The sequence below is a fragment of the Panthera leo genome, chromosome A1, assembly GCF_018350215.1.
Source record: "Panthera leo isolate Ple1 chromosome A1, P.leo_Ple1_pat1.1, whole genome shotgun sequence".
NCBI lineage: Eukaryota > Metazoa > Chordata > Mammalia > Carnivora > Felidae > Panthera > Panthera leo.
The window spans coordinates 21,615,216-21,641,001 of record NC_056679.1 but is presented as its reverse complement, the minus strand read 5'-3'; the positions used below and the strand labels follow the sequence as shown (position 1 = coordinate 21,641,001).

Sequence of the window (25,786 nt, the reverse complement as noted above, 5' to 3'; positions counted from 1 at the left end):
AAATCAATGGCTTCTTCAGCTTCTGTCCACCTCTCCTCCCTCCCCAGGACCACACAGAAGGAACTGGGGTCAGAGTGAAGGCAATGTTGCTCCCTTTGCTCCCAAGCCCCAGGCACACCTTAACGTTAGCCCCTGTGTCCTTATCATCTGCCCATTCCAATCCTCCTGCAAATCAAATCCTGGCAGGTTCCCCAAGGATTCATCAGCTGGACAGGACTAAGTCTCAGCTTGATCTAATCGCCCTCCACCAGGATAAGACAAACAAGCCTTCTTTCACACAGGTCTTTAATGCTTTGAGCCTGCTTCGGCATAACGACAAAGATTCTTTGCTTGACCAAACTTTAGTCAGGCTTCTGAAACTTCTTCTCGGCCCATCTGTACATTTATTTCCTTGTAAAATCCAGTTTTAGCAACAACCCTCCTAAGTGTTCACCAGAATGCCCTGCCCTCCATATCTAATCCCCTCAATATCTGATCGGGTTCCTCATGCCCCGCCCACGTGACGTCTGGTCACGTGGCATGACTTCAGCAAGAATCCTGTTAGGTCAGCTTAGCCAGAATCTCCCCAGAACCTCTTAGTAATTTGCTATCTGCTGACCCCCACCCTGATCCTTGGCTATACATTTCCACTTGCCCAGGCTGGCTGCAAAGTGACTATAGCTTACAGCCACAGGCACCCCAAAGAACTAAACAACAGTCACGTCGATAACAAATAACACAGTGGTGTACATAATACACTCCGTCTTTCTGACTTTTCCTAACCACTTCCTCCTGTTAAAATACCCTACAATTACAACAGGATGTTTGCTCTTTGCAAAGCACTTTCTCAGTGGGTAGCAGGCACCATGAAAGAAGAGATGAATAAATCCCAGCAAGATCTCAAGTAAATCATTTACTCTGAGCCTTGTTCTTTATTTGTAAAATGGGAGAGTCATAGCTCCTAATTTGCTTCTTGACTTTAATGAAACGCGTGGGAAGGCAGAAAGCACAAATGCTACCTGTTACAAGAGCCAGAGCACTGCAACTGCAGATGCAAATTAGAGAGTTACAGAAAGAATCAATGGCTTCTGATTGGCCAGTGTTTTAAAAATTATGTTTTCCAGGGGCGCCTGGGTGGCTCAGTCGGTTAAGTCTCTGACTTCCGCTCAGTTCATGATCTGGCTGTTCTCGAGTTCCAGCCCCGCATGGGGCTCTGTGCTGACAGTTCAGAGCCTGGAGCCTGCTTCAATTCTGTGTCTCCCTCTCTCTCTGCCCCTCCAGCACTCGTGCTCTGTCTCTCTCTCTCTCTCTCAAAAATAAATAAATGGTTAAAAAAAAAAAAAAAAAAAAAGAATCTCCAGGCTCCAGAAAAAACATCAAGGCATGTGTTCTGAGCTAAGAAACGGGGTTGGTGTTAGACTTTGCTCTATCAAGAGCTGAGGGACTGGGGACATCTCTGTGGCACGTCCCCAGCAGGACCGCCAGGGGAGTCCAGGGGGGACTAAGGGAGGGGCTGATGAGCCTGCCCCGCCCCCGACCACCTGGGAAAGGAAGTGGGAAAGGAGAACCAGCAACGGTCACTGCATTTCCTTCACATCTCACTCTTGGGACACAACAGGACGAGGACAGAGCAGCTGCAGCTGGATGCGGGCAGACGGCCACAGAGGAGGAGCTTTTTCAGCCACAGTCTAGTAACAGAGGTAACTTTCATTTTCCTCGTACCCCCCACCCCCCACCCCGGCATAAGGAAGGAACAGAACCTGTCTTATTTTCCTGAAGGGGCAGCCCGAATATACCCCTGGGGGACAGATGTCCCTTCCCCTGTCCCAGCCAGGTTTCCCCTAAGTCGGGAACAGGTCTTGGTTTTAGAAACGGATTCTTGAGGAACGTGAGTCGTGCTCTAGAGGTAATTTACCTTGATGAGGCAATGGAGGAAACCACTTTGCCCCAACTTGTAAATTTGTCCCCAGGCGACAGTATTTATAAATAGCCACTGTTTACCGGACACGGTGCTGGTCCTGAGGAGAGTTCCAGAGGCAGAAGCTTATATGAGCCGATTGGACTCTTCACTGCGTGCACTGAACTCAAGCTAGCTTCCGTTTCAGGGTTTAGGCTTACAGGAGGAAAATAGAGCCTGGAAGCCACAGACGAGCAAGAGCTGAAGCCATCTTTTGGTCATTTCTATTGAACTAGGTTATGTCCAACTAGAACTTCTTTTGCCTCTTTGCTTTAACTACCAAGGAAAGTGAGCCCGCATTCGGAGTCTTCCAGGGGGCCCTACCCTCTTTGACTCAGCTCCCTCCCCACCTTCCCGAGATAGGTCAGCTCATGGTGACTCATATGCCCTTACTTCCTGGCCCTTGCAGAGCCCAGGCCTGTGTTTGAAACCTGACCTTGTATAAACACTTCCTACTTTGGGAGTAGAGCCTCTTCTTCCATTTGCCTGGATGCATGTGTGTTCCCTCAGAAAAGAATGGCTTATGTGCGCACCTGGCCTTTCTCCCCTAGGGGTTAGCAGTGGCCACCATGGGTTCTGTGAATTCCCGAGATCACAAGGCAGAGGCCCAGGTGGTGATGATAGGCCTCGACTCAGCAGGCAAGACCACGCTCCTGTACAAACTGAAGGGCCACCAGATGGTGGAGACCCTGCCCACTGTTGGTTTCAATGTGGAGCCTCTGGAAGCACCGGGGCACGTGTCTCTGACTCTCTGGGATGTGGGGGGGCAGACCCAGCTCCGGGCCAGCTGGAAGGACCACCTGGAAGGCACGGATGTCCTCGTGTATGTGCTGGATAGCACCGATGAAGCCCGCTTACCCGAGGCAGTGGCTGAGCTCATGGAAGTCCTGGACGACCCACACATGGCCAGCGTCCCTTTCTTGGTGCTGGCCAACAAGCAGGAGGCGCCAGATGCCCTGCCGCTGCCGGAGATCCGAGAGAGGCTGGGCCTGGAGAGGTTCCAGGACCGCAGCTGGGAGCTTCGGGCCTGCAGTGCCCTCACTGGCGCTGGGCTGCCAGAGGCCCTACAGAGCCTGAGGAGCCTCCTGAAATCCCGCAGCCACTGCGTGTCTACGTGAGCACAGGCGGGGCAGGGAGTGGGGAGAACAGGAAGACGCGATCCGGGCACAGCAGCATATCTTTGCTGATACGACCTGAAAGAATCAGCTGGGCCTTAAGAATCTTAAGCTCAGTTTATCAGACGAGAAGTCCTTCTGTGCTTGGACAGGATATTTTCCTCTTGAAGCTTGTTGTCACTAGTGTTTATGTTGAAAATCAACTATGGGGCACCTGGGTGGCTCAGTTGGTTGAGCGTCCAACTTCAGCTCAGGTCATGATCTCATGGTTTGTGGGTTCAAGCCCCATGTCAGGCTCCGTGCTGACAGCTCAGAGCCCGGACGCTGCTTCAGATTCTGTTTCTCCCTCTCTCTGCCCCTCCCCTGCTCATACTCGCCTCAAAAATAAACATTAAAAATTTTTTTTAATTACAAAGAAAAAATAAGAAAATCAACTCTTCTTTGAATAACAATACCCTAAGGGGCAAAAAATGCCTCCACACACTTCATTTAATAACTCATGACCAAGGGTGAAACGAGCAATTGTAACAATAGAACAATGAATGGTTGCATGGTAATTAAGATCTAAATTCACAGAGGGAATGAGGTTTCAAAATCAGATTAGAATATCTTCTGGACATGGTCACAATCTTATGAGTGATTTTTCCCTGGGAGCCTCTGGGTATATGCCGAGATCACTCTGAGTGCCAGCAGCCAGGACCAGCAGAATTGAGTAGGCGACTCTGCCCCCACAGAGTCTTGGGTTTAGAAGTTCACAGGGGCACTGAGCCCTGGGCAAGAGGCTGGAGTTAAGACCTTCCAAAATTTATCCTTTTCTCTGACGCTGATTAATTCTTCTCTACCTTTTTTTTTTTTAAGTTTATTTATTTATTTTGAGAGAGAGAGAGAGAGAGAGAGAGAGGGCAAAGGAGAGGCAGAGAGAGAAGGAGAGACAGAATCCTAAGCAGGCTCCACACTGTCAGTGTGGAGACTGACACAGGGTTCAAACCCACAAACCATGAGATCATGATCTGAACCAAAATCAGGAGTCAGTCACTTAACCGACTGAGCCACCCATGCACCCCTCTTCTCTACCTTTTATCATCCTATATTGGTCTTTGTCTAAAGCGTTTCATTTTTGTCTTTTTTTTCCTTCTTTTCTTCTTACAGCACACATTTTCCCTTAAAGATCAATCAAAGATTTCATTAATTCATTCATTTAATTTTAAAAAATGTATAGAATATTGAATTTGGACAAAAGGCACTGAGTTTTTAGTTATGAGCCAGGCCCTTTAGATGTCAAGTGTGAATTTTGAAAACACATGCAACAGAAATGCTTCTTTCTCATTATTAATAGTAAAAAAGAAAGTTGAACACAGCATGCTACAAGGGTTTTCAGGTGATCTTAACCTAGGAACCACAAAGCTCCTGAAATTATTTGCAAAATATTATGCTTGGAACCTGTTTTGGGGGTAGGGTGGGGAAGAAGATCCATTTTGTGACTCGTAAAAGTTAAGAATCACTGACCTGGTCTTATCCATCATCCAACCCAGGAATAGTTTCTATAATCTGAGGGTTTTATTTATTATTTTTTGAGAGAGAGAGAGACAGAGCGTAAGAAGGGGAGGGCAGAGAGAGAGAGAGGGAGACATAGAAACCAAAGCAGGGGGCGCCCGGGTGGCTCAGTCGGTTGAGCGCCGACTTCGCTCAGGTCACAATCTCACGGTCCGTGAGTTCGAGCCCCGCATCGGGCCCCTGTGCTGACAGCTCAGAGCCCGGAGCCTGTTTCAATTCTGTGTCTCCCTCTCTCTGACCCTCCCCCATTCATGCTCTGTCTCTCTCTGTCTCAAAAATAAATAAACATTAAAAAAAAAAAAAAAAAAAGAAACCAAAGCAGGCTTCAGGCTCTAAGCTGTCATCACAGAGCCAGACATGGGGCTCAAACTCACAAACCGTGAGATCATGACCTGAGCTGAAGTCGGACGCTTAACCGCCTGAGCCACCCAGGCACCCCTATAATCTGAGTTTTTAATGGCCAGCAGCTTATATTTGACACGTGCTCTCATGTTAAACAGCTCTACGTGTTGGAGCTACCCTGGGCTACAACTATGCTCCTTATAGCTCCCTGTCTGGAGTGACGCAGTATAAATGGGCCCTCAATACCTCTCCAACATCTGAGATCCACCCGGTCCTCCTACTCAAATTCTTCCCTTCTAACATCAGGTTAGTCATGCCGAGTTCTTTCCAGTACTTGTCAGTAGACGGTTTTCCTGTGTCAGACACAGGAAAGTGCAAAGATGCAAAGACAGATTGGACAAGGCCTTGGCCCTCATGGAGCTCTGGCTAAGAAAGCAATAAGACAAAACTCCCATAAAAATGCAGATAGAGTCTCAATTCAGCAACTGTTGATTGAGCACTCACTGGGGCCAAGTTCTGTGCTCGGGGCTTTCCATAGATTATCTGACATTCTCTCAACTCTGCAAAGTAGGAATCATTCTCATTTGGCATAATTAGAGACTGAGGTTGGGAGAGGTTGCGACTTGCTTGAGGCACAGAGCTATTAAGTGACAGATCTGGAATTTGAAACCAGATAAGTCTAGCCCAAATGATACTTGTATTCTTCCAGGACATGTTTCTAGAAGGTTTAAGCCAAGGTTGACCTTCAGCAGATTTACGAGAGGAGCAGCCTAGTCAAAGGGAGGAGGCTGCTTGGAGGCGTAAGGGGGAGTGAAGGAAGAACAAGTAAGCTGGAGTGGCCCCAGCAGGAGGCTGGGGTGAGGGGTGGGTGTATTATAATAGGAAACAAAACTGGAAAGAACTCAAGTCCAAGTTGGGGAAGGTCTGGACTTTTGTAATCTGGCTCAGGGAAGTGAAACCGCTGGACTTGCCATTTAGGAAGATAACTTAGTGGCAGTGCGACGGTGGAATAAACAGAAGGGAGACACTGGAGGCAGGCAGGCAGGAAGACCCGCTAGGTGGCCTTCACAGTAACACTGGAGAGGAGGGAAAGAGATGGGAAATTGAAAGCCAGTTTTAAGGGTAAAAGCTGAGAGAAGAAGAATTTGAAAACGGCTCAAGATTTTGAGTGTATGGGACAGGAGGGATCCGAATGATCTGAGAAGATGGACACAAGAGGAACAAGTTGGGATGGGGCCAGAACTGCTGGGTTCTGCTCTTGAAGCGCTGGGTGTGGATGTGTTTATAGTTTCTTCCAGATGGTTCTATGACCTACAGTCCTTGAGATGGTGAATGCCCTGCTGGATGCAATTGCTGGTTCCCACGCACAGAGCCTCCTTTCCTCATGTGATTTGTCACTTTGTATTGTGAGCTCATCTTCGGGAGGATTTGTTTTTCCTGTGTGACTCCCATGTGCCCTGGGTTGTGACAGTGTTTCTACACAGAGTGGTTTCACCTTAGTATCTACTAGGCTCCTGGAGGTTTCACCTGTTTTAGATCAAACATTATGTTAGTTTCTCTGCTTCGGGGCCCATGGGCCTCATGGGTGGCATCGATCTGGATTCTGTGCCCATGCATGGCATAGGCCCTAGTGATTCAATTTCTGACAGGTGACTCTTTCCTTCTTTCTTCTTTCTCTCTTCTTTTTCTTTCTTTTTTTAAAAAATTTTTTTAATGTTTATTTATTTTTGAGAGAGAGAGAGAGAGAGAGACAGACAGACAGAACATAAATGGGGAAGGGGCAGAGAGAGAGGGAGACAAAGAATCCAAAGCAGGCTCCAGGCTCCAAGCTGTCAGCACAGAGCTGGACGTGGGGCTCAAACTCATGAACTGCGAGATCATGACCTGAGCCGAAGTCAGACATTCAACCATTCAACCGACTGAGCCACCCAGGCGCCCCTCTTTTTCTTTCTTTTCTTCTTTCTTTCTCTTTCTTTCTTTCTTTCTTTCTTTCTTTCTTTCTTTCTTTCTTTCTTTCTTTCTTTCTCTTTTTTTTTTGTACTCCTGTCCCAAGATAGATCATTTGCTTCCTCATACTTCTTTTAGTGGGTAGCATTTCCCAATCTCCTTTTAAGGAAGGGGTGTCTCTTTGATAATCTTGCTTTTCTACTGAGCTCAGATCAACATTTTCTCTTTTCCAAGCAAGCCTAAGGCCATACCTCCTGTTCCCATGTAGGTGTTACAACTAGCCCAGTTCCTAGAGCCTAAACTTGGCTTCCTTCATATCTCCAGGGACTCCAGGCTCCCAGCTTACACTTAACTGCTTTGGCTGTGATTTGTCTTCATTTCTGCCACTTGAGGATATCCCTTCTTTTGTTCAAGGACAGTGTGTGTTAAAATACAATGGTTTTGGGGCGCCTGGGTGGCGCAGTCGGTTGAGCGTCCGACTTCAGCCAGGTCACGATCTCGCGGTATGTGAGTTCGAGCCCCGCGTCAGGCTCTGGGCTGATGGCTCGGAGCCTGGAGTCTGTTTCGGATTCTGTGTCTCCCTCTCTCTCTGCCCCTCCCCCGTTCATGCTCTGTCTCTCTCTGTCCCAAAAATAAATAAAAAACGTTGAAAAAAAAAAATACAATGGTTTTGGGGCGCCTGGGTGGCTCAGTCGGTTGAGCATCCGACTTCGGCTCAGGTCATGATCTCACAGTCTGTGAGTTCGAGCCCCACATCGGGCTCTGTGCTGATGGCTCAGAGCCTGGAGTCTGCTTCCGATTCTGTCTCTCTCTCTCTCTCTGCTCCTTCCCTGCTCATGCTCTGTCTCTCTCTGTCTCAAAAATAAAAAAAAAAAAAATAAAAAAAAAACTTAAAAAAAAAAAAATAAAATACAATGGTTTTGGTAATAGTTTACCCAACATTTCTGTATCTCTGTAATGGACAAGTGTCCATCAGCCATGAACTGTCTCTTGAACTGTTTTGATATATGGCAGGGAGATCTGTACTGAGGAAAATAGCTTGGGTAGCTGACTTTGGGTGGAGACAGGATCCTGAGGCAGGAAGGCAAGTTACAGAGGGAGACCGGGGTTCTTTTGCCTGACACGCACACGCTTGGCCCTGCTGGTGCAGACATCCCGTCACCACAGCGGCCATCAGACTATGGCATTTGTCTCTCTTCTCTCGACAATCGCCAGTCTCCTTTCTGACACCAGGACGCACCATGCTCTTGTCCAGCTCCAAGTGTATGTTCCCTGCTTAGATCAAAAAGAGTGGACAAGGGGCCAGCAGGTGGTACATGCTGACAGTCCCAAATCCTTGAAGGCAGATGTGCTCTTAACAAGCCCCAGGAGAACTCCTCTCATCACCCCACCTTGGATAAGATTTGGGAAGAAGGATAACAAAGCAAAATATTGTTAAGAACCATGCCCAGGTAGCGTTGACCGTAACTCCCTGCTGGTCTCTGCTTGGAAGGAAGGAATGTCACAGACGATTACCCAGCAGGTGAGTTCTGGAATGTTCACTATACAATCCTCTGGCTGGAAGGTGAGGTTGAGAGCCTCAGAGAGCAAGGGCAGTTCTGCCAGCCTTCTACCTCACCAGCTTCTGAGACGTTCGCCTCACGTGAGCATGGGAATCCCACAGGACACAAGGTCCCGCAGCACCTTCCTTGGCTTTCCAATGCCCCTCTGTGCATGTTCTCCAGCCCTTCAAGTTTCCGTGTCAACGGGCGGTCCTTGTACTTACATGAGGGATGCTAGCGTGGCAGGGTCCTCCAGGGTCACACAACCTTAGGGAAGCCTCCCAAACCCCTGCTGTTTTTTAGGCATAGGATGTCTTCCTGTTTGAACCTTGCCCATGATTTTGAGGACCCTCAGGTCCCACCTCTGCAGGAAGCTCTGCCTGGATACCTCAGCCCATGTTCACCCCCCTTCCTGAACTCTCATGGTGCTGACCCCCTTCTCAGTGCCTGAAGTGGGGCTGTTCCATGTGTGGGCATGTGGCCTCCACAAGTATGGTCTAAGTTCCTAGAGATCAGGGGATGCCTTACAGCCTTTGATCCTCTTGGAAGCCTGTAACGATATTAGGTACTGAGGGCTGCTCATTAAGCATCTGGGTGAGAAATGAATAGCTGACTGAAGCTACTGAACTGGATGAGCTGGCAGGGAGTCCTCAGGCCCTCTGAACTGTCCAGAATGAAATCCCCAAAATGAGAGCTCCAGGAGGTTCGTCAGCTCGGGAGCCAAAACGCCAGGACAAACCTGCACGTCAGGCATCCTCTGTAGTACAAACAACAGGAAAAAGTCATCTGTGCTGTTTCTGGAACATGTCATGCTCAGAACCACCTGCATTTTAGTCCTAGCAGGAGAGAGAAGGCTAAGTGAGGACGTAGCAGGGTGTGCTAGGGGACCTCAGGAGAGGCCAAGCCCCCGAAGGCAGCCGTTGAGAGCAGCCATGGCGCCCAGAGCCAGTGCCTGAAAGGAGGGTGCCAGGGGGCGCCCATCCTTCTTTCTGCTTCCACTTGTTAACACTGGTGGTGCTGGAGGGAGGGTGGGACTCCATCCTTTCTCAGGGCCTTCCCTGAGGACCATGGGGGAGATAGTCTTGCCTGTCCAGAAGCAAAAGTGACACTAGGTCCAGGAGAGCCCTTACTACTGGGAATCACACTCCCTTTCTTACTGGCAACTGAAAAGGAGGTCAGTCAGTAGTCAGGAGGGGAGCCTCAGCCCTTGCTTCCCCACCTGAGACAGGCCAGCGCCCTCCAGGGCCACAGAAGCGGGAGGCAGGGGGGCAGGTGGAAGGTTTTCCCTCCTGCTCTTCTGCTCAGAGATACACATACATATTCATTACATATATATATTTTATATATATATATACACATACACACACACACACACACACACACACACACACATGTGTATATATATATACATATATATGTTTTGTTTTGTTTTGAATGGTGCTGTCCTTACCTGAGAGGTGTTTGGCCTGTTCCAATTGCCCCACACCTTTCAGATCCGTCAGCCTCCCACTAGTCCCCAAGAGCGAGGGAAGGAGCAGGAACGTGTGCCAGCGGATGTAGCTCTACATGCAGAACAGCAGGTGTCTATTTTCTTATATTAAAATGACTCTGGTCTTTCTCTTTCTGTAACACTGTGTACAGGGAGAACTGTTCTAGTTTGGAGAGCTGCTTACCCATCTGAACGTGAGGCTGAGTTTCTCCCTTTCTGGCTCACTGATTTGGAAGGGTTTTCTCCTTCCTCCCTTCGTCAGAATCCATCCTTTGCCAAGTGAGCTGCAGGGTTTGGTTTTGACTCGGTTCTGCTACGTTGTGGTTTTCAGTGGTCCGTCCTCACTGGTCTACAACATGTGCCTCCTACTGCTGAGGTGGGGTAGTTGTGTCCCTCTGTGTGGACCAGGCACCCATGCCCCGCATGTGGGTGATCCAGGACCCTGTCTTTCCTTCTTGTCCTCAAGGATTTAAAACACACATCGACACTTCAAGTGTCCCTGCCCCAACCTCAGGTGGGGTGGTGAAGTCCCCTCACACAAGACTTGCATCTTCCTCAGAACCAAAATGACACAACTTGGCAGAGTGAGTGGAGAATGGGGGTGGGGCACTCCCTTCCAGAAGCCCCAGGCCCAGCCTTCAGACAGATGGAAGTCAAAAAGCAATGATGAGCTATGAATGAGCTATGAATGATGAGCATGTACCTCTTTCTGCAGAGCCTGGCACAAGATGGGAGAGTCCCTGAATGAACAGGAGGTAGAGAGGCCAACCTATGCTGCCTGTGAGGGCAAATACAAATTCAAAATAGGAAGCTTAACTGTCCCTGTTGAAAATAAGAGATGTCTCCCTGCATCCCTTTTCTTAGAGCATTTACTTCAGACAATTTGTAAGTTCTTTCCTCCATCTCTTTGAAATGTATGTAAATCCTTTTCAAAATTTTTTATTAATGTTTATTTATTTTTGAGAGCGAGAGAGAGAGCGGGAACAGGGGAGGGGCAGAGAGAGAGAGGGAGACACAGAATCCAAAGCAGGCTCCAGGCTCTGAGCTGTCAGCACAAAGCCCGACACGGGGTTTGAACCCACGAGATCATGACCTGATCAGACGCTTAACTGACTGAGCCACCCAGGTACCCTGTGAAATGTATGTAAATCCTTTTAAAAAGCTAAGGCTGTTGCCAGCTTTAGGACTCAGGAACGTCTTTCTCCATGATCTGGGACCAATCCCTTTGAAATGTCATCATCAAGGGAGATGGGGCCTATCTCTCAGTCTCTGTAGGAGGGTAGGAGCCTAACTGGGCAGGTGCCTCCCTCCAAGTTGCAAAACCACCTCCTGTCATAAAGATCTGAGAAGTTTGTTTCTCTTTAGGTTAAAGCCAATTACCTAACAGATGGTGACCCCAATTACCAGGTAAATCTAGGATGAACCTTGAGTGACAAATGGTGCTGTTAAGTCCTCTAACTTGAGGACTGGTTATTATGTCGGTAATAGGTTGTGTGACTGCCTAGCCGTCTAAAAGAGTGAGATTCCTTCTTGTCTTTGCAATCTCTAGCCAATTGCCTATGATGCACATCACATTCTGGTTGAATGCTTATTCAGTAAGAAAACTGTTTTCTTGGGGTGCCCGGGTGGCTCAGTTGGTTAAGCATCTGACTTCTCCTCAGGCCATGGTCTTGCAGTCCATGAGTTCCAGCCCCGCGTCGGGCTCTGTGCTGACAGTTCAGAGCCTGGAGCCTGCTTCAGATTCTGTGTCTCCCTCTCTCTCTACCCCCTCCACCACTCGCATTCTGTCTGTCTGTCTCTCTCTCTCAAAAATAAACATTAAAAAAACCTTTTTTTAAAAAAGGAAACTGTTTTCTTTCTCTACTACCTTTGTGGAGAGGTTTTCTGGGTTGGCAGGAGATTTGATTTTAATTATATTTCCCCAACAGCTCCCATTGGTTTGGCTCTGTGAACTTCTGGTTGCACCCATGATGAGTACAATAACATTGGTAAGGGGTAATCAACCGGAATGCATGCTAGAAGGTTTCTAGAGGACACTTAGTCAGGAACGAGGAACATGAGTTCAGTATGACCCATGGCATTCTCCTCTCACAAGATCATGGAAACCTGTGACTGCCTTCAACTTACTGAGAGAAGGATTTCTTGGTGTGGTGAGGCGTGACCCCTGCATCCCTTTCCCACACGGCTCGTAAAAGCAGCAGCTGAGGAAAAACAAAATAATTTTAGAAAGGAAAAAAAAGGAGTCTTTCATTTTTACCTCATTGTCTTGATTTCCACTCCTCTGACACATTCACCCCCAAGGAAATTTGGCTATGTAGCTACAGAGCATAAGTATTTAAAACTTTTCCATGAAGAAATGGCATTGTTCTGCCTCAGATTTCAAGCTAGGACCTCATAATGAATCCTTCTCCCTCCCCTGACCCCCCTCCTCCCACCCCCGCCACAATTTGGAGCCTGGAAACATCCATGTGGATATTTTTGCAACCTACTTCAAGCACGAAATCACAAATCTAAACAAATTAATTCTCATAAAAGCATTTCCAATTCTTCAAATAAAAGGAGGCATCATGATTATAAATTATCTCCAGATTATGAACATTGACACTATGTCATTTTGCCATTTTTACCTACCTTTTTGAATTCCACAAACTTCATTAAATGTTAACCTAACCAGGAGGGAAAATATAAAGAATATAAAGAAATGTACATAAAGATTTTCAGGGTTACCAAAATTCTTCCATGAGAGAATCACTACCAAGATGGGGCTACAGCACCGCGCCCTCCCCCCCCCAACTTTGCTCAAATCGGTATTGTCTAAATGCAGTCAAGTGCGCTGGCTTGGAGTCTGGCCATAAAGTCAGTCAGAACTGACTAGTACACCAGCTCTGTGCCTCACCAACTGCGTAACCTGGGGCAGATTTTTTAACCCGATGAAGTTCCAGCTGCCTCATCTACAGAATGGGAATGATAACAGGGGGTACCTCACAAAGTTCTTGTGAGAATTCAGTGTGGTAATGCGTCCATGTAGTCAACTCGCATCTCTTGAGCACCCACTATGTGCAAAGCACTGAACTATGTACAAGAGCTACAGGACGAAGGAGACACGTGGTCCCTGCCCTCTAACATGTAGTCTAGCTTTCGATGTGGGACAACAATGAAGTCATGCTAAAATGCATATGAAACACAGAGTTCTGGGGGCCCAGACTTTTATTGCAGATCCCTTCTGCCACCCTTAGGATTTTCCAGACCCAGACTTGTTCTGGAGTAAAGAGGGTGTCACTGCTGGTGAGAGAGTGGCTGGGGGGTGGGGGAAGGAATGGGACTGAGGTCAAAAGACAGCAAGATAGCTCTTCTGAATTCTGAAACTCTGGACACTTAGCCTCCATCTGCCTTCTTACCACATCTACTAACATCTCTATTTCAGTGCTTCTCTTCTGCCCCTTCCTGGCCCAGAGCACTTTCACTATGAGCACTGGAAGCCTAGAATTAGTATCTCCTCCATGCACTTTATTTTTTTATTACTTGAGTATAGCTGACACACAATGCTACATTTTTTCAGGTGTACAACATAGTTATTGGACAAGTTTATGCATTATGCTTTGTTCACCACATTTAAATGCACCCTCCTCTTATAAAGGCTAGTAGGTTGAATGCATAGGAATGATTTCAGAAGACTGGAAATTGAATCCCACACTCAATTCCACTAGTCTTTGAAATTCTACGTTTACAGGTTCATCCTTTGGACTTAGTTTTTAAAAGAAAATTTACCAGGAGAAGGGCAGCAAGGATAGTTAGTTATCTGCACTTTAATGGGAATGAATTCTCAAGATCTTTGCAGGAGAGGTTTTGCTAAGAAAGCAAAGCTTAAAGTTGAGAACAGTTGAAAAACATAAGAAGTGCTCCCAGAAAGGAAAAAGCTAGAACTTCACAACTTTGCTTGAGGCCATGTGAATGTGGGCCACATGCCTCTCATTGTTCCCGCAGCAAGGACCTACTGTGTGCAGAAAGAAGGCCCCTGAGGGAAGGTCTGGGTGCGTGGGACTGCCACCTTCTCACCTTTTCTTACTTAGAAAAGATGGCCCTGAGCCCAGGAGTGAAGAGCTGACTGGTTAGCCTGGGAACATCCCTCTGGAATGGGGAGTGAGCAGGGGATTAACAATCTGGATTCTCCTTCCTCCCACCCTCCCATGCTCTCCATCAGAGGTTGGCCTCCCAGGGTGTAGAGCAGAGTAGACAAGGGTGGGGGATGGAAAATGGAAAATAAGTAGTCCAAACGCTTTTACTTCTGTCAGTAGAGTGTGCTAAAGTAAAAGAGACAAGTAGCCAGAAGCTAGCGTCATTCTTTAATTGGAAAAGCCACTTTTTCCTCAGTTGTATCCTGCACTTTGAGCAGGGCTTCTCCAAGTGCAGCCAACACCATGACCCAGGAGGAAGAACTGAAGCTCACAGAATTCCATGGGCCTGATCTTAGCTGGGGAGGGAGTTCATTCTTTTAAACCAGCATTCGAAACTCTTCAAGTAAGACATTCACAAAGATCCACCCTTCTACCACTTAGGGATAAGATTAAGTTCTCCAGGGATCAGATGATCCCTAGGAATCAAGAGCTCTGGGCTGCGGGGGTGAGAAGACCGCTGGTTGTTTTTGTTCTAACACAGCCGTGGGTCACAAGGTTCTTACACAAGCTTTGAGGTGGCCTGTCATGCCACGAGCCCTTCCTTCCCCTCAGCCAGTGGTGATGACTCAGATTTCAGAAGGGAGTTCAACCAGTAGATTCATCTTGGGGCACTTCTCAGCCATTTTCTAGATTAACATTAAGAGCTAGTTCCAGACCTGATTGAAAAGCCTGGACACTCACTCCCCAGGCTCTGCTTGAAACACTCCAGCAAATTCAGCCTAGAATATGATTAATATACTACCTGAAGGGGGTCATTAGCAGGGACAAAGAAAGAAAGCTGTGGAGACTTGCGGTTTAAGGTTTTGAAATACAACATACATGTAACTCTACTATCTGCCCAAACCTCATCAGCAGGAGGGCAAAGGGATTAAAAAAAAAGAAAAAAAAAAAAAAAAGGCCAAACCCCACAAGGACAAAGAAAACGGAAGAGAGGGTAGCAGGCTTGAGATAGCAATACTATTATGGAAGATGGAAAGTGATCTCATAGACCAGACAAAGTGGAAACCTAAGTTGGCTGGGCTTTCGGGGGTGTGTGTGTAGCTCAAAGGACTTCCTCTGTGCTAAGCTCTAGTCTAAGTGTTGAAGGTGCATTAAGTCATATAATCCCCCAACAATGCTAGAATTTGTGCCCTGATTTTGGAGATGAAGCACAGACCGGTTAGATAACTTGCCCAGGTCACACAGCAGAAGCTGCAGAGGTGTGGCCCAGAGACCATGCTCTATAGCCTCACAGTGATTAGCAAGTGATTAGCTGCACCAAACCCCAAGCGATCTCCAGACCTGAAATACCAGGGAGCTTCAAAACGGGGCTGAAAATGGAATTGCTGGGAAGCCCATATGCAGAGACAGACCCTTAGACTCCTTCACTATTTTACTCACGCCAGGCAACTGTCCCTGTGCTCCCTGGTAGGATGCCGTTGGTTTATTTTCTGGAGGCATTACCCAGTTGAGGATGGTGTGAGACACCTATGAAAACAGGAGAATTCAGTGAAAGATTGTGAATTGACTGGTGAGACTGCGCAGATCCCTTCCCCATTTAATTCCCGTGTGCTGGCAGTGAGGTTTACATACCCCAGGCAGGGACTGGGGGCTCTGTAGGAGTTCTAGACAGAACTAGAGAGAAGGAACATGACATTGACATTTGAAGGTCCTCTGATGAAACAGTGGGCTCACCAAATGATGGGCCCTGCCCATAGACCCAGGGTTCGCACAAGCTTCTAGCAGCTTTTTGGTATCTTCTTCTTTTTTTTCCACCTCCATTTTTATTATGGGAAAAGGTGAACAAATTCCAAATATAATGAACACCCATATACCCTACCTCTTAAGTTCTACAATAGTTAGCATCTTAACATATTTGCTTTATCTTTATTTTTTTTAATAAATGTTTATTCATGTTTGAGAGAGAGAGAGAGCATGAGCAGTGGATGGGGCAGAGAGAGACAGGGAGAGAGAGAATCCCAAGCAGGCTCCACGACACCAGTGCAGAGCCCGATGCAGGGCTTGAACTCATGAACCATGAGATCATGACCTGAGCTGAAGTCAGACACTTAAGTGACTGAGCCACCCAAGTGCCCCTTTGCTTTATCTGTATCTTTAGGTAGAAGTGTGTACATACGTTGTTTCTCTGAACCATTTGTAAATGAGCTGCAGACATTATGATATTTCACCCCTGCATATTTCAGTATAAGGACATCATCATACATAATTAAAATCCACACATAATCCATGGTCAGGCTTAAGAAAATTTAAAATAATTCCCTAATATATTCTAATATTCAATCCATATTCAAATTTCCCCCATCGTTCCTAGAATGTCATTGCATTTGGTTATTATGTCTCTTTATTCTCCTTCCTAGAACAGTCCTCTTCCTTTTATTTGCCCCACAGTGTTACCTTTTTTGAAGGGACCAGGCCACTTAACTGAAGGAGGGTCCTGATTGTTTCCTTGTGGTATCATTTAACCTGTCCCTGTATCTCTTGTAAATCCTGTCAACTGGAATTTAGATCTAAAGGCCTGAATACATTTAGATAAGGTGTTTTTGGCAAGTCCAATAGGTGAAGCTTTCTACCTCATATTGCATCCCATCAGGAGATAACATCTGCATATCTTACTAGTGGTGAAGCCAAGTTTGGTGAAGGCAGGGACTGCTAGATCTGTCCACTGTAAAGCCACACTTTGCCCTTCACGAGGGCCATGGATAATGCCTGGCACAGTGTGGATGTCCTGGGCAAGGCATTACTCAAATGAAAACAGACAATAAAGGTTGACAGAACTTGTGACAAAGAGCCTCCAACATGAAAGAGAGAGACAAAACAAAAGTAACTCAGGAAAAAGAGATCACTGCAGGAAACAAAAGAAAACTTCCCACAAACAATAAATATCCTTAGAAATAGTAGGGGCACCTGGGTGGCTCAGTTGGTTAAGTGACTGACTCTTGATTTCAGCTCAGTTCATGATCTCACAGTTCATGAGATTGAGCCCTGCGTAAGGCTCCACACTGACAGTGCGGAGCCTGTTTGGGATTCTCTCTGTCCCTCTCCCTCTGTCCCTCCCCCGATCACACTCTCTCTTTCTCTCTCTCTTAAAAATAAGATGAACTTAAAAATATATATGTCCTTGGAAATAAGAAAAGATATCACACCCATGAGGCAAGATTGCTATAAAAAATATTTAGATAACAAGAAAGAGTTCTTGGAATCTACATGGAAAAATCTAACACAAAGTTGGAAGATGAAGTAGAAATAAAAATCCCCTAAAAAATAGAATAAAATATAAGGGATATAGAACAGGAAATTAAAACATAAGAACACTAGAGAACTAGTCCAAAAGTTTGGCATCATAATAATGGGTATGCCAGAAATACAAAAAAGTGAAGGGGATGAATTATCAGATAAATAAAACATGAACATTTCCCAGAACATAGGAATTTCTACCTTGAAAGGGTCTATAGAGGGCCCAATACAAATACATTTTATAAAGATAAATACAAAAACTTAATACTGGGAAATTTCAGAACATCCTAAAAGAGAAAAACAGGTCACATACAACAGATCGAGAATCAGAATAGCATTAAACTTCTTTTTAAAACAATTTTTTTTAATGCTTATTTAAAAAAAATTTTTTTGTATTTATTTCTGAGACAGAGAGAGAAAAAGAGAGCATGAGTGGGGGAGGGGCAGAGAGAGAGGGAGACAGAATTAGAAGCAGGCTCCAGGCTCAGAGCTGTCAGCACAGAGCCCAACACGGGGCTCGAACTCACATGAGATCATGACTTGAGCTGAAGTCAGTCGCTCAACTGACTGAGCCACCCAGGTGCCCAATGCTTATTTTTTTTGAGAGAGAGAGAGACATAGTGAGAGTGGGGGAGGGGTAGAGAGAGAAGGAGACACAGAATCCAGAGCAGGCTCCAGGTTCTGAGCTGTCAGCACAGAGCCCGACTCGGGGATTGAACCCACAAACCATGAGATCATGACCTAAGCCAAAGTCAGATGCTTAACCAACTGAGCCACCCCAGTGCCCCAGAATAGCATTAAACTTCTTAATAACTCTACTGAAGTCTTAAAGAATCATGGAGCAAGGCCTTCAAAGTTCTGAGAGCAATTAAATTAATTAATTAAAATGTGTATTTATTCATTTTGAGAGAGAGAGATAGGGAGAGGGGCAGAGAAAGGGGAGAGAGTCAGATGCTTAACTGACTAAGCCACTCAGATGCCCGAGAGCAATTTTAGCAATGAAACTGGATTATACCCCTTAGAATAAAATAAATATCTATGATTCCATGCTGATGTGAAGAATAAATGGATGACTAAATAAATGGAAGAGAAGGGACAGCTCTACCTTACAAAAATTCCATTAACAAATGTAAAAGGAGGAAAACAGAAAATTACCATTAACATTACAGTAATAATTGTTGTAGGCAAGATTCACCAATTGAGGCTAAAATTAGTGTGTGAAAGTTTGAAGATAAACAGGATATCTGCATAGTTTTAAAGTATATTCACCAGAGGTTCCTCAAAAAATTAAAAAGAACCACCATATGATCCAGTAATCACATTATCGAGTATTTACTCAAAGAATATGAAAACACTAATTTGAAAGGATATATGCACCCCTATGTTTATCGCAGCATTGTTTACAATAGCCAAATTAATGGAAGCAGTCCAAGTGTTCATCAAAAAATGAATGGATAAAGAAGAGGTGGTGGAATATCATTCAGAGAAATGAATGAAATCTTGCCATTTGCAACAACATGGAAGGAGCTAGAGAGTATAATGCTAAGTGAAATAAGTCAGTCAGAGAAAGACAAATACCATATAATTTCACTCATATGTGGAATTTAAGAAACAAAACAAATGAACAAAAGGGAAAACAGAGAGATAAACCAAAAAAACAGACTCTTAACTATAAAGAACAGACAGATGGTTACAAGGTGGGGGAGGGGGATGGGTGAAAGAGGTGATGTGGATTAAGAAGTGCACTTGTGATGAGCACCGGGTGATGTAACGAAATGCTGAATCACTATATTGTACACCTGAAACTAACGTAGCATTGTATGTTAACTATAATGAAATTAAAGTAAAATGATAATAAAAAAAACTATGCCCACCACTATATTTATTAATTATGAAAAGAAAAACCTCCACTTACAGTGGAGAAAACTGGCCCAAGCCATATAGCCAAGTGGTCAATATTAACATCGTCAGTAATAAGTTATACCACCTTCACACACCCCTGATCGGATGCACTAAGAAGGGCATTCTTGCAAAAAAATTTCTTGCCAAAATTCCGTCACCTCAGTCTAATTATGAGAAATCAGAAAAATATAAATTGTGGGATGTTCTACCAAATAACTGACCACTATTCTTCAAAACTGTTAAGATCATGAAAGACAAAGTAAAACTAAGGAACTGTTCCAGATTGGAAGAGACTAAGTAGACTCCACAACTAGATGTAATGTGGGATCCTAGAATGGACCCTGGAAAAATAAAATGACATTATTGGGAAAACTGATGAAATCCATAGTCTGTAATTCACTTAATACTAGTGTATCCAAATTAATGTCTTCGTTTTTGTCATTGTACCATGGCTATGTTAGATGTTAGCATGAGGGGAAGCTCGGTAAAGGCATTACATAGAATGTTAATGTTTTTGCAACATTTCTGAAAGTCTAAAATTAAATTCAAAATAAAAAGTAAGAAAAGAGACATTCTGAGGGAAAATTACTGCCAACCTAGAATGTTATACCTAAGCAAACTATCAATCAATCATGCAGATGGAATAATGACATTTTCAGACAAGTAAGGTCTCATGAACCTTTTGTCAGGAGGCTATGAGTAGTTGTGCTCCCTCAAGAGGATAGACCAAAATGAAGACACAGGATGCAGGTAGCATGGAATTCAACACTAGAGGGTAGCAAAGGAGTTTCCAGAACAAAAGCTATGCAGAGGCGTCCATAGCAACCTGTATAAGCTGGAAGCAAGAGAACAAATGGTTCCCAGCAGGCTGTCTCAAGCCATCAGACAAAAGAAACTGACAGTTGAACTTATGTTTGATTGTGTCAGTGAAGTTTTCAGTATTGACAGTTTAGGTTGTCTTATTGATAAGTATGTGGAAAACCAAGCAAACAAATATGCAAAGAAGGGCAATTATCAAAAGGTTGCATTGAAAAGAAATGTAACCATAGTATATTAAATGGCCCAGTTGTGAACAATTTTTTTTCATATTCATAACAATGTGCATACCAACTATTCATTTAACCAAACTATCTATATTGGGAATATGGGGGAAGGGATATATGTGTGGGGTGGAAATGGGGGAGAGTGCAAGAGAGTTAAATTCTTATCTTCCAAGGTAAGAAAAAAATAGGTTGTGTCTAAAGTTGAAAAATCAAGAAACAGCAACAGAAACATGGGGGAAGAAAGTAGGGAAAACATCAGAACACATAACTAAAACAGTTGTTGTCTTGGGTAAGGCACATCCTCACCTGGCTGGCTCCAGGGGCTCTCACTCCCTCAGTGCTTTCGTTGGTGCACATTTGTCAGAGCATAAAGGTTCACCACCCTTAGCCATGGAAGAGTTACTTGGTCGCCATGTTGCCCTTCTGCTGCCTGCTCCCTCCACACTCCTCGGGAACACTCTGGGTGGCGTCCTGGTTCTCTGGCTCAGGGAGCCTGTGAGCATCTTGAAGAGCTTCCCAGGAGAGAACTGTTGTGAAAAACAATCACTAGACAGTGAAGATGTGAAGACACAGGAGAATCCTCTCTCCTCACCTGTTGCCCTAGGATGGCTCAGCTACTAGGCAGACGGGAATGTAGCAGAAAGCCAGGGCTGAATGGAATTAGGACTGGGGAGATGGGCCAACCGGGGCTGTTCCCCCCACCCACACACACACTTTTTTTTTCCTTTCAGACTTACCTTCAGGAGTTTCCCAGGACTTCTGGGTTCCCTGGAGCATCTCTGCAACAAAATGCTGCTGTAGCAATGGGCAGAAGAAACCCTTTAGCTCTTTGCTATGTACCACAGGTGAGCATGGTGGTACTATCGGCCCCAGTTCTTCACTCCTTTCTCCACCCACTCCCTTACTATAGCCTCATCATGGATGGAGTGTCCTTTCGCGGGGACTTTGAGCTTGGCCATGTGACTTTCTTTGGCCAATGGGTGGTAGTAGACGTGACACAGCAGGGATGGAAGTGTGTTGCACACTGGGACTTCTCTCTTCTGCTTCTGCCGGCGCCATCAGAAGAACAAGCTTTGGTTAGTCTGCTGTCTAAGGAGGACAGGATGAGAGACATGTAGAGCAAAGCCACCAACGTGGTCCAGAGACCTGATGTGAGAGGAGAGCCACTCAGCCATTGCAGCCGGAGCAGAGTTGACCAGCTGAGCCCAATTCAGATCAGCCAAATCCCAGTCAACACACAGAGCTCTGAAGACAAATGCTTATTGTTGCATTGAACTGAGGAGACTTTTGTGGGTTTTTTTTCTTTCTTTTTTTTTTTTTTACCCCCTTGGCACTAGCTGACTAACACAGGCACTGAACTGTTTTATATCAAGATTTCACAAGCTTATAAAATAATGCTCAGGGATGGTATTCCAAGTATGAGTCAGGAAAACAGCTTAAATCATTTATGAGCTAAGGAAAGGGGTTATAGCTTCAGAAAGGTATGGCAGATGGCAAAGATATCCTACCTTACTTAAGCGTATGCTTTACCCTTTAAACCCAAGAGAGTCCAACATAAATGCAGTCATGTCAAGGGACTATGCCCCCCTGGATGTGGAGGGGGACAGCACAGTGACATTGGCTACTTCTCAGTTTTAAGTTGTGTGAAATTGCACTTTAAAATTCTGACATTCCTTGGTCTTCCAATTTCACATGTTCTTGGGGTGTCCCTGGCCACAAAACTCTTTCCCATCCTGGCGATGTTTCGTTGATCCAACGTGAACCCAAGGATTAGATGGTGTGCTGAGAGCAGGTTTTAGAAAGAGGCGAAGAGCAGGCAATGGAATTCAGAGGCCAGAGATCCTGGGATGGACTCAAAGCAGAGGCTCCAGTATGATGATCACAAAGCAGAGAGGAAGAAACCATCATGAAGCAGAGGGGGAAATGCACCTTGGTTGGACAGGACCCGCTGGGACCTAATCACACCCAGGCCCATAACAAGCATCCCCATCCAGGCAGCAGTGTTGGCTCTTCTTGGACCAGGGTTGACAGGTGGGAGAGACTGGGTGGTGAGAATCCTGTGTGGGACTATGGACAGGAGGAAAACCAGAGAGGAAGGACAGGTATATTTGAGGGCTGTGGTCTACAACTGGTTTGGATTTAAGAAAAAACAAAAATGGAGTAAGACATTTTCAGACTGCCAGCCAGGATAGCCAGGGCTAAAGTCTTCCAAATCAGGAATGAAGCTGTATGAGACCTGTTCACCTAATAAAAGGCTCCTGCCAGACCCAGGGCATTCCAAGCAGAAGTCAGGGAGCACAGGATAAGGAACCAGAAGGGAAGAAAGCAGGAAAAACAAGCAGATCACTCTCCAATGGGATCCCAGCTCGAAGGTGAACTGCACCCTCTGGGTGTCGATCTGAGTGGACAGTGAAGATGGGAAGACACAGGAGAATCCTCTCTCCTCTCCTGTTGCCCTAGGATGGCTATTCGGCAAACAGGAATGTGGCAGAATGCCAGGGCTGAGTGGGATTAGGACTGGGGAGACGGGCCAACCGGGGCTGGCTCATGATGGGATGAGCTCAGGTCCACTTTGGGGAGGGATCGGTATCCTAGGAGATGCCATCTGGGGTGGAATGCGGCCATGAGTCAAGGCAGCTGACAGCTCTCAGGAGGTAGCTATGCTTCGCAAAGTGGGTTCTGTGGAGCTCTAATCTGAAGGACAGGAAGTGCTGTTGACTTGAAAAGAGGCCTCCATGGTCCAACAAACTTGGGAAATCCTGGGTTCGATGAAATTAAACAGGTTTTTCCACTAGAGGACATCTCAGAGCTCTTAATATGATGATGGGAATCACCGATCTTAGAGACTGATCACAACCATGGAACTCTTTCTACACAGAATATGACATTGAACTACTGAGTTATGGACAACAACCACTTTCAGCATGGGGGCCGGGAGGGAACCGGGGGCCAGTACTCACAGGGAAAGGACCCGGTTCCTTATATGTCGGCACCAACACCACCACTGACCGCCAAGGTCCTCTTCACTGGCTAGGTCTACTTAGGCTTTCAGGGTCAACAGGCAAATGAGCTGAGGCTCGAGACAGATTCTGCCCACCCCCCAGGGAAATGGCTCACTAAACAAAGAAAAGCAGGGAGTGATCCAGTGAAAAGGTATGTAGGCACCCAGCCGGGAGGCTGGAACCCAGTGGGCCCACAGATCCATGGTGTCAAACACCAGGATCACACTGACAGCAGCCCCTCCCCATCAGCTGGAGACCTCGAGGCTCACAGAGGCATGCCTGGGCTCCAGGGATGCTGGGGCAGCTGTGGAGAGGACAAGCCCAGGGGGTCCAGCTCTTCCCTGAAGCGCAGACAGAATCTTTCCTTGGAAAGGAAACAGATGCCAAGGACAAGGCATCACAAAAGCATTTGCAGCACCAAATAGTTGTACCAGGGAACTCAAATCCAGGTTCGGGGGGTCCGATTGACAAAGCATCTGGGCACGCAGCCTTTTCCATTTTTACCTTTTTTTCTCTCTCTGATGTGCCTGCTTGGAAGCCCCAGGTTTGAGCACCTGGTGAGTTTAATAGTTGGTTCGGAGATTGTCTCTCGTGTGAGGGCAGCGGCAGTGTCATATATTTAGGGCCTGGCCCTGGACACACACAAAGCCAAATAAATGTGTGAGATTTTTTTTTTTTTTTTTTTTTGAGAGAGAGGGCACAACTGAGTGAGGGGGGAGTGGGAGAGGGAGAGAGAGAGGGAGAGAGAGAGATGCCAGGGCTCACCCAAAGCAGGGCTCAAGCTCACCTGAAGCAGGACTCGAACTCACGAACCGTGAGAACATGAGCCGAAGTCAGATGCTTGACCGACTGGGCCAGCCAGGCTCCTGACCGTGTGAGCTTTCATTTGGATGAGAACAGCTTATTGCATATTTTATTAGACATCCTCACAGCTGTATGTGCCAAGGACCACGATTCTCAGTTTGGGGATAAGGAGAGAAGTTAAACATCTTCCCCTGAATCCCAACACTGGTGAGCAACACAAGTGGGTTCTAACTCAGCACGGCTGGTGGCAAAGCCAGGACAGCCCAGCTTCAGGTTCCACCGTGTGCACGTCCTGTGGCATCGGGCGATCGCTCACCTTTCTCCACCAGGTTCTCCCGTACAAGGAAGATAGATGATAGTTGCTGACCACAGAGTTCACGGGATCATCGTGAGGATCCAATAACAGTGCACGGACAAGTGCTTTGAAATGGAATGAGTATGCACTCAGGGCGTTAATAATACCCAGTCGCTTTCCTAGATACCAAACAACCTGGGCATCCCAAAGGTATCGCAGTCTCCAGCTCGTGCTTCCTGACTGGCTAGGAAAAGGAAAAAGGCAAAGACATGCAAGAAAACATACATGGTTTCTGAAGTGAAGACCCCTGTAGCAGGAGCCTGAAAGCCCACAGGAAGTTAAGGAAGAGACCCCACAAGTGGGAGGCTTTGAACTTAAACCTTGGAAGAGCTGAATCCCCGAGGCCTCACCTTTGCTTCCTACCCCCACCCAAACCTGCTAAAGGCCCCAGACACTAAAAATACCCTGGCCACCTGCTGCCCAGGGAGGCAGTAAATCACAGGTCCTCGAGCACCAGAATCCAGGCCAGGCCCGGCCTAACATGACCAATGGCAGCTGACAAGGCCCCACAGGTAAGTGCACTTCTTCCCACGCAGGCTGTTATCATTAGCTTGTCCACTGCTCAGTTGGGAGGACAGTGCCCCGAGGAAGTGGGGATGATGTTGAAGGGTTCTTGGGCCAGAGGTGCTAACTGGATGTGCGGTGATCAGGGAGAAGTGTGTCATGGGGAGGGGCTCCCAGGGAAAGGGGAGCAGCTCCTGTGGTGAGTGGCAGCTGCTATATGACATAAAATAAACTTCTCTCCCCCAAATCCACAGATCACGGCCTCAACTGCTGTCCTATTACTCTGGGGCCACCAGATGTCACTGTTACAGGGAGCATGAATATTTGTGGTCCGGTCCTGGGACAGGCACTGAATTTACGAAGACAGTTTAAATCGTGGGCGCTCATGGGGACACCAGTGACATCCATGTCTTGCTTCCAGTTCGTAAGTTCTCACTAATGAGATCATGTTCGCAGGTACCACTATCAGTCCAATCCCCAAAATGTAATAAAAAAATGCCAAAAATTTGTTCGCCTTTTACTGTCAGTACAGTACCATGAATCAGAAATGAGAAGCCAAACAAAATGTTTAATTTACTTTTTACTGAAATGCATCATCAACAAACACATTTGCAGGGAACAAGTAGTGTGCTATTCTGTGGTGTTGCTCAAATTTGGAAAAGTGGGGACCCCCGAGTGTCCTCTACTTTGTCACCCCTCTCCCTAAAAAACACACTGCATTATATAAGTTAATTGCTGTCACCTGACCTCTTGGTCCAACCAGTGAGAAGTACTAACAGGACAATACAAAACACAAAGCCAAACAATGAAATTGAGAGACGACTCAAGTTTAATGAATAGACT

The 25,786-nt window shown here is 46.2% G+C and overlaps 1 protein-coding gene across 3 annotated transcripts; it reads left to right on the top strand.

Annotated features, from left to right (window-relative positions):
* Positions 1 to 1,321: 1,321 nt before the first annotated feature.
* ARL11 (ADP ribosylation factor like GTPase 11) lies at positions 1,322 to 25,574 on the top strand. 3 transcript variants are annotated; one of them, XM_042911793.1, is made up of 3 exons: positions 1,323 to 1,679; positions 21,010 to 21,123; positions 25,198 to 25,574. In XM_042911793.1, exons 1-3 carry the CDS (start codon positions 1,496 to 1,498, stop codon positions 25,380 to 25,382), a joined length of 483 nt encoding a protein of 160 aa, XP_042767727.1. In that variant the 5' UTR covers positions 1,323 to 1,495; the 3' UTR covers positions 25,383 to 25,574. The 3 variants fall into 3 exon arrangements, with proteins under 3 accessions (XP_042767754.1, XP_042767727.1, XP_042767654.1); XM_042911820.1 differs by lacking the exons at positions 21,010 to 21,123; positions 25,198 to 25,574 and adding an exon at positions 5,106 to 6,661 and having other exon boundaries at positions 1,322 to 1,679; XM_042911720.1 differs by lacking the exons at positions 21,010 to 21,123; positions 25,198 to 25,574 and adding an exon at positions 2,488 to 3,081 and having other exon boundaries at positions 1,357 to 1,679.
* The last annotated feature ends 212 nt before the right edge of the window (positions 25,575 to 25,786 follow it).

Coding starts and splice junctions, on each gene's coding strand:
- ARL11 (XM_042911720.1), top strand. CDS start 2,506: ATGGGTTCTGTGAATTCCCGAGATCACAAGGCAGAGGCCCAGGTGGTG.